Source organism: Echinops telfairi, unplaced genomic scaffold (assembly GCF_000313985.2).
Source record: "Echinops telfairi isolate 266 unplaced genomic scaffold, ASM31398v2 ScPeMD7_7459;HRSCAF=8497, whole genome shotgun sequence".
NCBI classification, from domain to species: Eukaryota; Metazoa; Chordata; class Mammalia; order Afrosoricida; family Tenrecidae; genus Echinops; species Echinops telfairi.
In genome coordinates, this window is record NW_022111359.1 from 809,435 (window position 1) to 823,067 (window position 13,633).

The 13,633-nt window shown below is 60.7% G+C and overlaps 2 protein-coding genes across 2 annotated transcripts in view; one reads left to right on the forward strand and one right to left on the reverse strand.

The window, feature by feature from the left end:
* POLRMT (RNA polymerase mitochondrial) lies at positions 1-13,132 on the forward strand. The gene is made up of 21 exons (XM_030888332.2): positions 1-88; positions 581-679; positions 2,142-2,755; positions 6,162-6,292; positions 6,664-6,856; positions 8,353-8,502; positions 8,773-8,937; positions 9,244-9,414; positions 9,563-9,793; positions 9,894-10,685; positions 10,871-10,993; positions 11,101-11,223; positions 11,326-11,505; positions 11,613-11,699; positions 11,790-11,903; positions 11,989-12,041; positions 12,181-12,279; positions 12,571-12,643; positions 12,726-12,817; positions 12,898-12,968; positions 13,044-13,132. Exons 1-21 carry the CDS (start codon positions 1-3, stop codon positions 13,091-13,093), a joined length of 3,699 nt encoding a protein of 1,232 aa, XP_030744192.2. The 3' UTR covers positions 13,094-13,132.
* Positions 13,133-13,487: 355 nt separating this feature from the next.
* HCN2 (hyperpolarization activated cyclic nucleotide gated potassium and sodium channel 2) overlaps positions 13,488-13,633 on the reverse strand; it is a 12,596-nt gene continuing 12,450 nt past the window's right edge. Inside the window, exon 9 of the mRNA XM_045300032.1 lies at positions 13,488-13,626. Within this exon, the coding sequence (XP_045155967.1) occupies positions 13,488-13,626 (139 nt within the window). The remainder of the gene's footprint in view (positions 13,627-13,633) is intronic.

Consider the following 13,633-nt stretch of genomic DNA (forward strand, 5'->3'; position numbering starts at 1 on the left):
ATGTCGGCGCTGCGCTGGGGCCGCGGTGCGGCGGGGCTGCGGAGGGCCCTGGTGCCCGCGGGCCGCTCCGGCCTCCCGGCCGAGGAAGGTAACACGGAGGTCGGGAGAGGGCAGACATCGCCGGCCGAGGGACATCGCCGCGGCCATGCTAGCTCTACGCCCGTGACCTTTGGCCTCTCGGGACCCCGGGTTCCTGTCCCTACCTTTTCCCGTTGCCTCGTGGGCTTCGGGAGAGCCCAGTTGCCCCACGACCGTGCTGCATTCCCGGGGCCGACGGGGTCCGTTCGTGGGGGAGAACTGGGCACGTTTGTCCTGGCGGTGCTGTAAGGCCGGGTGCTGACCAAATGGAGGCCCGATGTTCGTACCCATCCGCTGCAGCGTGGGAGAAAGGTGTAACAGTCGGCCACCTGGGCACCCCCTCCAAGCAGTTCACCTCTGCCCTGCGGGGTCGCTGGGAGTCAGACCCGAACTCCCGATCCTCCTTCTTCTACTTTGGGGCCCCTTCACCTTCAGTACCTTTGGTTTCCTCCTTTGAGGCTCATCCACCTGAGCACCCAGGGCCCCCTTGTCTCTCCTGCAGGGGCCCTTGGTAGCATGGGGAGCTGCAGAAGGAGCTCATCAGCCAGCCCTTGTGAGCAAGACTCCAGGAAGGACTGGGGCCATGTGGAGCTGCTGGAGGGTGAGCCTGGGACCCCCGACTTGGGACTGCTGGCCCCTTCCCTGCTGTCACTACCCACAAAAGGAGAAACTGAGGCTGGCCCTAAGATGCGGCGGAGGGTGGTAGCCCCCTCCTGGGAGTGGGTGGTCCGACACTGCAGTGTGTCGCTTTGTCTGGTGCAGTCAACCTCTGCAGGAAGGGGTCTCCCCCAGCTGTGAAGGCCTCCTGTCCAGAACCCCGCAGGTGCCCCCACCTGACTGGCTGACCCATTCTAGCTCTCTGGTTTGGCTCCCGGTAGTTGTGGTAACTTGGACAGAACAAGACAGCCCATGCCCCTGGGGTCTCCCGATCCCCAGCTGCTGACCTTTAGAACCCACCAGCTGCCCCGAGGGAGAAAGGGTTGGCTGTCTCCTCTGGTCAAGATGACAACCCTGGGGCAGTTCTACCCCGCCTTCTAGGGTCTGCAAAGCAGAATCCCTGCGCAGGTTCTGAGACCCAGCCGCAAGCACGGCCAAGTAAAGCTGTTCTAGTGAGAGAGTGAGAGGCCCTAGTGGCTATGAGTTCAACTGCGATTCGCATGGTCGGCAGTTCAAAACCACCAGCAGCTCCATGGGAGAGACTCAGCATTCTATTCCCTTAAATAGTTCCAGGTTTGGAAACCCACAGGGGCGCCGTGAATCACACGGACTCTGGCATTGAGAGGAAGAATGGGGTGTGATGTGTACAGGGGTGGGGGCTGGTGGATGGAGGCTGCATTAGAGTGTGGTTTGTGAAGTGTTGGGGGGCGGGGGGGTTCGATGGTTGAGTAGGTGGTCTCTCAGGGTCAGTGTAATCCAGGCAGTCGGAACAGCATGTGCAAAGGTCCTGAGGCAGGACTGTCCTGGTGGGCTGGGGACATAGCGAGAGGCCCCTGTGGCTGGAGCCAGTGAGGAGCAGGAGAGGGGAGTGGGGAGGCCAGGGAGGAAACCGGCCAGGCCTTGCAGAGTCCCGGTCCTGGGGAGGACTCAGCCTATTACCCTATGGGACAGTGGGCAGGACTGGGACAGATCCTCTCCATATACAGGGGTGCCCTCTGGTGGCCCCAGAGAGAACAGATGGGCAGTGTCAGGCAGAGGTGATGGACTGGGGCCGCAGAGGGGGCCAGGAAGGGGTGTAGGGTGTGCAGAGTGGGTGCACGTGTGTGTGGATCAAGGCAGACTGTCAGGGGAGATAGACTTTGTGGACATCCCCATTGAGTTGATTCTGACTCAGCGATTCCTGTACAGGGCTTCACGACAGTGAATCTTCTGGGAACAGGTAGGCTCATCTTTCTCCCCCGGAGCAGCTGGTGGGTTTGAACTGCTGACCTTGAGGTTAGCAGCCCAACACCTGACTTAGAACAGAGGCATGGAATTAGGCCTGCGGGGCATGGTGGGCCCTGCAGGGTGACTGGACCTGGAAGGAGGGGCTCCCTCTGACAACCTCACTCGTTGCCCCTGCCCAGTGCTCAAGGCGCGGGTGCGTCAGCTGCAGGCCGAGTCTGTGTCAGAGGTGACGGTGAAGACGGTGGACATGGCTCGGTTCCCGCGGGGCCGCAGCGGCGGTGTCCAGCTGGCCCTGAAAGCTGAGGCGGCAGCGGGCCCTGAGCTCTGCAGCCGCTGGGCGAAGAAGCTGGACAAGGACAAGCGGATCATGCAGAAGCGCAAGAAGCAGCTGGAGGTGAAGATGCAGGCCACTGCGCAGAAGCAGGCCCGGGCGCAGCTGCCCAAGGCCCTGCGCGTGGAGCCTCGGCTACAGAGCTTGAAGCTGGCCAGCCGCCTGCACCAGTGGGAACGTGGGGGCTCTGCCAGCCCCTGGGAGGAGCAGCTGGAGCAGGTGCTGCGAGAGGCCCCCAGGAAGCTGGGCCAGGAGAAGGCGCAGGGCACAGCTGACAAGAGGCCCGAGAACCAGCTCTCGGGCCAGCAGCAGAAGCTCCTGACCTTCCTCGAGGGCTGCTTGCTCACCGACCACCTGCCCCTCGCCCACCACGTGTTGGTCACCCAGCATGGCAACTTCCGTCGCCGGCGTAGTCTTACCCTGAACATGTACAACACCGTCATGCTTGGCTGGGCCCGCAAGGTGAGTGGGCGCTCGGGGAATGGGCACAGTGAGAAAGATTCCATCGCAGGCCTCCCACCCTGTTTGTTTGTTAGGAAGGGGAAGGGCTTCCTCTGTCTCCCAGTCACCCCTGAGGAACATTTGTGTTTAACCTTTGCCTTCATAGCCCTAACATTTTAGGTTTTTCAGATGTACGTTGTGCATAGCTCTCTGAGGGTAGCTGAACGTGAAGAGAATGGAGAGAAGGGTTGGTCCACGTTTTAGTGCATTTTCTTCTGCCCAGGGCGCTGTAATCAGTCTAACACGCAATGCAATGTGGCATCTGGGCAGCGTACAGGTGCATCCTCAGGATAGAGAGTCTAGTGCTTTGGGCTTAGTTACAATCCCCTATGGCCTTAGGTTAGATGACCAGTTTGAGATTCTTCTCTTGTTAACAGCTGTTTATGGCTTTGAGTTTTCCTCTGAGCGCTGCTTTGGCTGCACCTCGTTCATTTTGGTTGGTTGTGTTTTTGTCATTCATTACATAGTGTTTTCTATGTCTCCGTTTTCATACTCCTGAATGCTGCAGTTCTAATTTGAGAAGTGCCGTCTTTAGGTGACCTCCACACCATCTACTGTCAAATCCATTAAGACTCATAGCAACCCTGCACGGGGCTCCTGAGAATTCGAGTCTTTACAGGAGCAGATAACCTCATCGTTCTCTTGGGGAGCAGCTGGTGGGTTTGAATCCTTGTCCTTGCAGTTAGCAGCCTAAGGGATTATCTGCGTGGATAAGGATCACCTTTAGCTGTGGTCCCCTGTGTGAGTCACTAGCCACAAAGGTCTTTTCCTTATTGATTTAGATTTTAACATACAGGAATTTATTTTCTTATATTTCACTGAGACTGAGGTCAGAACCAGGTGCCAGCTCTCAGGGAGGGCTTTCTCTGTCGGCTCTGGGGAAAGGTCTTTGCGTCGTGTGCTCTGTTCCTCAGCTCCTTGGGGGTCTTCACCGCCAAAATATCTGTCACCCCTGCCTCTGCGTCTAGCTTACTTAATGTGTTAGCATGGGTAGACTAGAGAAACAACCCAAGGACACACATGTGTATAAGAAAGAGTTTATATACAAGAGCAATTGAACATGGAGAAAACATCCCAGCCTAGCCCAGATCAAGTCCATAAGTCTGATACTAGCCCATACGTCGGTTACCAGTCCATAAAGTCCTCTTCAGACTCACGAAACACATGCCCCGACACTCTGAATCCTTAAATTGCCACCAGATTAGGGACTGCCACACTTAATTACTTGTTTTAACGCTGTTAGGATTGGGGTGGAAGTTGACAGGGCATGTTGGTTTTCCATTCTGCAATACCGTCTACATTTTGTTTCTTGGCATGTGCTGGACTCCCCATGTGACGGTGCCCTTCCCCTTCCTGCCCACGTTTCCTGTTTCCACTCACCCTCCTCTCCTGCTGCTGCCCTTTGGTCTCCACGGTCGACTGTTGAAGGCGGGCAGACCTCCCTGGCACCACTGTTGACTTTAACAGGCCTACTTGTCGTATGGCTGAAAGTTCAGGTCCAGCTTTGATGTGTTGAAGGGCCGGCGTCTCAGGGGTCTTCTAACTCTGCCACTTGCTAACAGACCAGTAGACCTGGGCTTTTATAAATGATTTTCAGTTTTGTCCTACGTTTTCCTCCCACTTTATTCAGGATGAGAGCCCTGGTGGCATAAGGTGTTGGGCTGCTAACCACAAGGTCAGAAGTCTGAGACCGCCGGATGAGGCTTTCTACGTCCGAGTAAAGAGCTGTCTTCTCGGTCTCGCTCCGAGTCAGAATAGACGGCAGTGAGGTTGAGGGCTTTTAAAAATTTTAATCATTTTTTGTTTGTTTTGTTTTTTAATCATTTTATTGGGGGCTCATCCAACTCTTATCACAGTCCATGTGGACACCCATTGTGCCAAGCATATTTGTACGTTGGTTGCCCTCATTTTCAAAACATCTTTTTACTTCAGCCCTTGGTGTCAGCTCATTTTTTCCCTCCCTTCCTCGTGGACCCTTGATAATTTATGAATCTTTTTTTTCATGGAGTTTGAGGCTGTTATTTTCCCAATTTTTCATCGTGATCAAAAATTTTTTTTCTTTTTAAAATCATTTTATTGGAGGCTGAGTTTGAATTTTTAAGTCTTTTTTTTGGGGGGGGGGCTGGAGTTTTCCTATTCAGGATCTTCTATTGTGCCCCCCCCTCCCCCCCCTCACACACACAATCTCAGAGCATTCAGTGTGGGTAGCCAGTCACTGTCCAGTTCTGGTTTTCTGGTCGTGGAAGTCAAGGTTCCTGTCATCTAACTGTCCCCTGACTAATTGTCTTTGATTTTCTTCGTTTTCAGCTCCAGATCAGGGTTAGACCAATAGTTGCACCCAGACCATGTGGTTTCTTTTATTTATTAATTATTTTTTTCCTGGGGTATCAATTAAAATGAAATGTGCCTTCCCTCGGTCACACCTGTTGCGTGTCCCATGCACAACTAGTGGAGCTGCAGTGGACACGTCTCCGTTGTAGCAGGGTTCTTTCTACTGAACGGTGCTGGCCTGCAGTGTGTGTAGCTGACCTGCTTTTTCTAAAGTAATCTTCAAATGAAACACTTTTTAAAAAGTTCCTTACAGACTTCTCTAGGGATGCTGGGCCATGGTGTGGGAAGGTATTGGAGAATTTGGCTTTTCTAAACCTTTAAAGACAGGTCTGTTATCCACAGTCCTAAACTACCAGTAGATTCGAGAAGAAACTGCAAAGGAAACTGGAAAATACTCTGAGGTGAAGGAAGGCAAGTACGTGACATCTCAAAGCTGAGGGGTTACAGCTGGAGCAGTGCTCTGAGGGACATGCATAGCTGTTGGCTTGTGGGTGCAGCTAAAGCAGTGTTCACAGGAACATTCACAGCCGCCGTCTTATGGGGCACAGCTATCGTGATGCTCGGAGGGGGCATTCATAGCTGTGCCCAGTGTTTAAACAAAGACATGAAAATCACTAACGTAACCTCACACCAGGAACCTAGAAAACCAAAGGAAGCCCAAAGCAAAGCAGAAGATCAAAACTGCCGCTGAGTGGAAACAGGAGGGAAATAATAGAGACAAGCAGACACCACCAGAAGTCAGCTCTTTGAAAAGATTTTTAAAATACCGTTGCTCGGGCAGGCGGTGAAAGCACGTTTCTGGACCGTCCTGAAACCGTGCACGCTGGAGCCCTGGATGGGAAAAGCACCGGCAGATGACGAGCTCCCCCACCCCCAGAACGTGCACGCCCCAGGGTCCTCCTGCCACCTGGCTGCGATGCTGGTGTGCTTGCCCGTGACCGTTCTGGGCCCCTGTCCCTGTTGGTGGCCCTTTGCCCCCTGATTCCTGGAGAGCGAGCGCCATGGGGCAGGGTCCTCACCTGACTTGTCTCCCTAGGGCTCCTTCAAGGAGCTGGTCTACTTGTTCTTCATGGTGAAGGATGCAGGCCTCACCCCTGACCTGGTGTCCTATGCGGCTGCCCTCCAGTGCATGGGTCGACTGAACCAGGATGCCAACACCATTAGGAGGTAGGGGTTGTCGGGATGTTCCACCCCATCCCCAGGGCCTGCGTGGGACACCCCCTGCCCCAGCTGCAGGCATACCGGATGGAGCCAGCATTGCCGCATCCCCGGGCAGGGGGGCTTCAGCTTTCCCTAATAGGGAAAAGGCTAACAAGGGGCTGAGCTCCGAGTGGTGATGACATAGATTTGAACAGAGGGGAGGTGGAAGGGGGCTCGCAGGGTCTTCACAGCCTGCCTGCTTGGAGCAGGTGCCCAGGGGTCCCTGGGAAGAAGGGATCGCTGTGGGATGATGTGGCAGGACAAGCCCAGGCGTCCCAGGTGGGTTTGTCCTTGGGGGTGTCTGGCCCTGGTGCCATTGCCTGTGTGCCTCCCACCAGGTGTCTGGAGCAGATGGCCCGGGATCGGCTGCAGCTGCAGGCGGTCTTCTCAGCTGTGCCCTTGTCTGAGGAGGAGCGGGCTGCACTGCTGACCGCCGTGCACAAGGTCAAGCCCTCCTTCCGGCCGCCGCCCCCGCCCCCGCCCTCCCCCCAGGCCAACTCGTCCCCCTTGCTCAGGGACATCTACACCCAGGTGCGTCCATCCCGAGTGCACCCTCCCCACTTTTGTGGGTCCCCCAGCCCAGACCCTGTCCTTAGGTGGCTTCTGGGTCCCAGGTCCCTCTCTGCCTCTCGAAGGGCTAAGTGTGTGGTGGTCTAGGTGTCTGCCCTCAGCAGCGGGCAAGGGGAACCCTGACTAGAGGTCTCCTGAAGGGGCCAGAAGGTTGGAAGTAGCAACAGGGGGTGGGGGGGAGCTCCTTACAGACCCCAGGCCGGCTGTGTGTGTGTGTGTGTGTGTGTGTAGGGATGGGGTTGGTGTGGGGTGGGGTGGGGATGTGGGCAGTGTCTAGGGTTGTGGCATGTGGGGTGGAGATGGGGATATGGCGTGGGGGTAGATGGCGTTTCTGTGGGGGTGATGTGAGGGCAGAGCGTGTGGGCATGTGTGTTAGGGGTGCGGTGTACATGTGTGGCGGCCTGTGGAGATGGGGATGTGCGTGGGAGGTGCATGTGGGGCAGTAAGGCAGACTTCAGCTTGGCTTTGTTGAGGCGTCATCCGCACAGGTCACGCATTTAAAACAAACGATCCTGGCTTCCAGTGTGCAGAGGGTCGGGCAGCCTGGAGCACCTCTGCCTTGTTCCAGAACATTCCTTCCACCCAAAGGGAAGCTGCATCGGGCAGTGGCTGCTCCCCAGCCCCCCGCCGCCCCAGGCAGCCGCTAGTGGGGGGGTCTGGCTGTGGGTGCTGGCCTGGGCTAGAGGCTCTGAAACTTCGGTCCTCACTGGCTGTCTGGATGCTTTCTGGCGGAGCGCTTCCAAGTTTCACCCGTGCTGTGACCTGTGGGCAGGGCAGCGTGGGCTCACGTGGTGCATGGACAAGTCACCATGCCTGTCATGTGGTGTGGAGACAGGGTCACTGTCATGTGTTGTGTGGACAGGGTCATGTCTGTCGTGTGTGGGCAGGGGCACCGTGTCTCTCACGTGTGTGGGCAGGGGCACTGAGTCTGTCTCGAGCGGTCTGGCAGGGGGCCTGGCACCCTGCTGTTGGCAGGCGGCGGTGGGAGCAGGGCGGCGTTCCTGTGTGGACCAATGTAGCTTTCAGTTCTGCCATCTATTTTTAGCTTGTTTATTTTGGGATGGTCACACACTCACCCAGTTCCACAGTTAAAAAGAGCGAGCATCTGGGGACAGTGCAATGAGCCTAGTAGGGGTGTGCCTTGCCCTTCTCTGCCCAGTGCCCTCCTGGGGGGGTCGTGAGGGGTGCATCTGCCTCTCCTTCCCTTGACTTGGCAGGTGATGGTGCCCAGAGGGCTGGCATTCTGTCCATAGGGGTGGGGGCCCAGAGGAGGTACATTTCATGCCCTGAATGTAAGGATGGGGTCGGGGTCCAAGACAGACATGCTGGACCCCCAAACACGGAGGGTGGGGGTCCCAGAGGGCTGTGTTGCACACAGGAGCTGTCCCAGACTGACCTTGACTGCCTGAAGCCAGCTCTGTGCTCAGCTCCCTGTAACCCCCCCACCCCCACCCCAGGACAATGCTGTGTCCTACCCGAAGCTTCACCTGCCCCTGAAGGAGCTCCAGGGGCTGTTCCAGCAGCAGCTGCTGGTCGAGATGGCCACCACTGTCCAGGTCCAGTCTGTGGAGAAGGCCCCAGAGCTGACCAGCGAGGTCCAGCAAGCGGTGAGGGCTCACCCCCTACCCCTCGGGCCCTTCTTGGAGAGACGATTGCAGGTCCCCCCATCTCTTCCCACTCCACCCCCAGCCCGGACACGCCCCCATCCACTGATGACAGTGGGGGAGGAGGAAGCTGTGTCGGCAACCTTGCAGCAGCGGTTACCTAGGCTGCCACGAGCCAGCACCTTGGGGATGGCCCCAGGGCCTCCACAGCCACGGCCCCAGCTCCCCCAGGTGGCGCGTGCTCGGTGGTGACCACACGTGTCCCGTCCCCAGCGGGAGACGCTGCAGAGCCTGTGGGCCCAGTGGGAGGCGGCACTATGCCGGGAGCTGCAGGAAGTCAAGGCCGAGCTGTCGCGTGAGGCCTTATCCGGCCGCCCGACGCTGTACCCGCACCTGTGCCTGCTGAGCGAGCGGGAGATGGCGCAGATGCTGCTGCAGGTGACACTAGGAGTGGGGGGTGGCGCAGGGCCGGGCCTGGGGTGGGGCTAGATGGGCACGCCCGAGCTTCCAATTCACCAGCTACTCGCCAGTGGATGAATCCAACCCTCAAGATGCGAAAGGAGTTTGATATGAAACCTGGGTGAATGCTCATAACAGGTGCCCTTCTCTAAGGTTACAGGACCAGACCTGCGAACCTGACTGACCCCCGCTTCCGCTACATCCCCGCCGCCCCTCCCCCTAAACATTCCTCCCCAGTGGTGCAGGGCTTCCACCAGGGAAGTAATGTCGCTCCACCTCCCCCAGGTGCTGCAGGTGCTGCCCCCGCAGGGCGAGTCGCTCATCAACCTGGCTCACGAGCTGGGCATGCGCGCCTTCAACCGGCAGGCGGTGCAGCGGAAGCAGCGGGAGGGGCAGGTGCAGGTGCTGCAGCAGCGCTACTCGGAGTACTTGCGCCTGCTGGCCTGTGACACCCAGGTGGGGGCACGGCGGATGGGGATGGGCGAGGTGCCAGCCCGAGCCGAATGGGCTCTGAGGGGGAAACTGAGGCCCAGGTGCGGGGTTGTCTGTGGGGGCGGAGCCCTTGGGTTCTAGCCATCTGTTAATTGGTTCCCCGCCCTCACAGGTGGACCCGCCCCGCCTTCCACGGCAGCACTGGGAGGCGCTCGGGGGACCAGGCCACGACCCCCGCCCCGAACAGCCGTGGCCGCTGCCGCTGCTGGTGCAACTGGGCAAGCAGCTGGCTGAGGTGCTGGTGCAGGCTGTGCGCATGCCCCGCAACCTGGGTGCGCCCGCCAGCGCCGAGCCACTCATTCCGGTCCTGTATCACGTGTACTCCTTCCGCAGCTTCCGTCAGGTGGGGCCCGGGACCCCTACAGCCAAAAATAAGATGTCACCAGAGGACCTGGCTGGGTCCTCTGACCTCGTAGCCCTGACGCACCTTCCCTCCTCCCCAGATCGGCATCGTGAAACCTCACCCGGCCTTCTCGCAGTTGCTGGCCACGGCCGGGGAGCCCATGCTGACCTTCGAAGCGGCCGAGGTGCCCATGCTCTGCCCCCCGCTGCCCTGGACCTCCCCGCACTCGGGTGCCTTCCTGCTGAGCCCCGCCAAGCTGATGCGCGCTGTGGAGGGCGCCCTGCAGCACCAGCAGAGCCTGGAGCGCTGTGCACCCGCTACCCTGCACGGGGCCTTCGATGCCCTCACTCAGCTGGGCAACTGCGCCTGGCGAGTCAACGGCCGAATCCTGGACCTGGTGCTGGCCGTCTTCCACGATCGCGGCAGTGCCCGCCTCGGCGTGCCGCCCCCCGCCTCAGAGGCCCCCCGGCCGCCTTCCCGCGCCGTGCCGCCCGGCACTCCGCCTGCGCGGCTGGCGGAGCTGCGGAGAGAGGCAGCTCGCTGCCTGAAGGCAGCCCGCGAGCTGCGCAGCCTGCGGGCCGATGCACTCTATCGCCTGTCGCTGGCCCAGCACCTGCGGCACCAGGCCGCCTTCTGGCTGCCCCACAACATGGACTTCCGTGGCCGGACCTACCCCTGTCCGCCGCACCTCAGCCACCTTGGCAGTGACCTGGCCCGCGCCCTGCTGGAATTCGCCCAGGGCCGGCCCCTCGGCCCCAGCGGTCTTGACTGGCTCAAAATACACCTGGTCAACCTCACGGGCCTGAAGAAGCGTGAGTCGCTGCAGGCGCGCCTGGCCTTCGCCGACCAGATGCTGGACGAGATCCTGGACTCGGCTGACCAGCCCATGACGGTGGGTGGGCGCGGCGCGCCTGCCTAGCGCCCTGCAGGTCCCGGTTCTGTGCGCCTCTGGCCTCTGATGTTTTTCTCCGCGCACTCCCAGTTCGGACCATTGGCTGCTTCTGCTCCCGCCCCCTCCCTGAGCCTGCTTCCTGACAGGGCAAGCCAGGCCTCACGTGTTGCTCCGTCCATCCACAGGGCCGAAAGTGGTGGATGGAGGCGGACGAGCCCTGGCAAGTGCTGGCCTGCTGCATGGAGATCACCCAGGCCCTGCGCTCCCCCGACCCCGCCAGCTTTGTCTCCCACTTCCCGGTCCACCAGGTGGGCTGAAAGGCAGGGACACCGTGGTGCGAGGGGTGGGTGGGGTGGGTGGTGGGTGGTGCGGGAAAGGCCCCCTGGACTCAGGGTCGTCCCCGCCTCCCCCGCAGGACGGTTCCTGTAATGGGCTGCAACACTATGCGGCCTTGGGCCGGGACAGCGTGGGCGCCGCCTCTGTCAACCTGACGCCCTCCGACCTGCCACAGGACGTGTACAGCGGGGTGGCTGCGCAGGTGGGCAGGGCCAGGGAGGGCTTTCTGCGTGAAGGGCGCCGGGACGGCAGGGGTGGGCTGGGTGGTCGCCCCCCTTCCGACATTCCCGCCCCCACTGCGCAGGTGGAGGTGTTCCGCAAGCAGGACGCGGAGCAGGGCATGCGCGTGGCCCAGGCGCTTGACGGCTTCGTGACCCGCAAGGTGGTGAAGCAAACCGTGATGACTGTGGTGTACGGCGTCACGCGCTACGGGGGGCGCCTGCAGATTGAGAAGCGCCTTCGGGAGCTGCCGGACTTCCCCCAGGTGGGCGGCACCAGGGCCAGACTGTGTCCACTAGTGGTTCCCCCTGGGAGGGCCGGCCGGGCTAAGTGGTGGGCTCGGAGCCCCGCCCTGACTTGCGGTGCCCGCAGGAGCTGGTGTGGGAGGGTTCCCACTACCTCGTGCGGCAGGTCTTCAACAGCCTCCAGGAGATGTTCTACACCACCCGGACCATCCAGGTGGGAACTCAGGGCGTCCTATGCGGTGGGGGGGGCTGTTACCCCAGGCCGAGGAGGGGCGGCTGGACTCAGCCCTCCCATGTCCCGCAGCACTGGCTGACGGAGAGCGCCCGCCTCATCTCCCACATGGGTTCTGCCGTGGAGTGGGTCACACCCCTGGGCATACCGGTCATCCAGCCGTACCACCGTGCCTCCAAGCTCTTGGTATGTGGAGGTTCCCCTGCCCCCCGTCCCTTGCCCCTTGACCAGACTGAGGCCCGGACTCATCCCCGCCCTCCCCTCTACCCAGATCAACGGAGGTCTCCAGAGCATGACCTTCAACCAAAGCACCGACACCACCCAGTGAGTGGCTGCCAGGACTGGGGGGTGGGGGGTGGGGGGTCGGGTGGGTGTGGTCTGGACAGGAGAGGGGCCAGGATTGTTGCCTGGGCGGTGCCCTGTCGGGATCCTCACGACCTCTCCACCCCTCGCCCCTGCCCAGGCGGCCCAACACCATGAAGCAGAAGAACGGTTTCCCTCCCAACTTCATCCATTCCCTGGACTCCACCCACATGATGCTGACGGCCCTGCACTGCTACAGGTGGGCGGGCACTGGGGCTTCCAGCCAGACTGGAGTGGGTGTTCATCTTATACAACCCAGGGGGCGGATCATGAGAAGGGAGGTGCAGGGTGCTTGAGCCCCAGCCCAGACGTGGCAGGTGGGGACAGGGTAAGGTGTACTAGTCCAGTCCACAGTTGAGAAGGGACAGTGGCAGCTGGACCCACAACTGGGCTAGGGACGGGCCGGGGCCCCTGGGCAGTAAGGAGAGGGTAGGCAGGAGGAACCAAACCCAGTTGTGTCAGCCCACCTCACCAGCCACCACCACTGCAGGAAGGGCCTGACCTTCGTCTCAGTCCACGACTGCTTCTGGACCCACGCAGCGGACGTCCCCGTCATGAACCAGGTGCCTTGTACGCCACTCCCTGTCCCCAGTGTCGGGCTTGGACCCAGGCCTGTGCCTTGGTAACGCCACCTGCGTCCCCCAGGTATGCCGGGAGCAGTTCGTCCAGTTGCACAACCAACCCATCCTTCACGACCTCTCTCGGTTCCTGGTGAGGCGGTTCTGCTCGGTGTCCAAGTGAGTCCCCCCACCCCAGCCCCCGGGGCCGGGTCCGTGCGCCCTCGCGCCCCGCCTCACACTGCCCCTCTCCTCGCCAGGTCTGACACCATCTCTAAGAACATCCAGGCACGCAAGCTCTTCCAGACGCTGTTGGACGTGCCCGAGACAGGTATGACGGGTCCGCGCTGGGGCGAGGGGGCAGGGCACCTGACGCCACGCCCACACCGCGTCTCTCCGCCCCCAGGGACCTTCGACCTGGAGCTGGTGAAGCGCTCCAAGTACTTCTTCAGCTGATGACAGCGCCCTCGTGTAAATAAATCCATCACCACCCCGGCTGATGCTGTCGTTTATTGCGCGGAATGGGGGTGCGGGTTAGTCGGGCGTGGGGGCCGCGGTGGGGCGCTGTGCCGTGGCTCCGGTCAGTACATTCAACGGGGCAGCAGCAGCAGGGGACCCTGGCCTTGCCCCCACACCCAGACAGCCCCGCCCCGGGCCTGGCGGGTGCTGTGTGGCCCGCTGGGGGCGTCGCCACGGGCAGCGGGCAGTTATTGCGTGGGGGGCTAGGGCAGCAAAGCCGGCGGGCGAATATTGCACTTAAAAACCGCTCCCCTGCCAGCGGTGGGCCACCAAGGAGGGTGCGGCGGGCGGGACCCCACGGCCGTCTCCTTTCGGCCACGGCCCCCTCCGCCTACTTGGGGACTGAGGCACCGAGGTGAAAGGAGCCCCCTCCCACGCACGCGCGGCCGGCCGCCGGGGCAAGGACGATGGGGTGGGCGCAGGGCGATGAGGGGCCTGCCGGGGAGCAGGGGTGGTCTGGCCCTGCCCGCCTGGCGG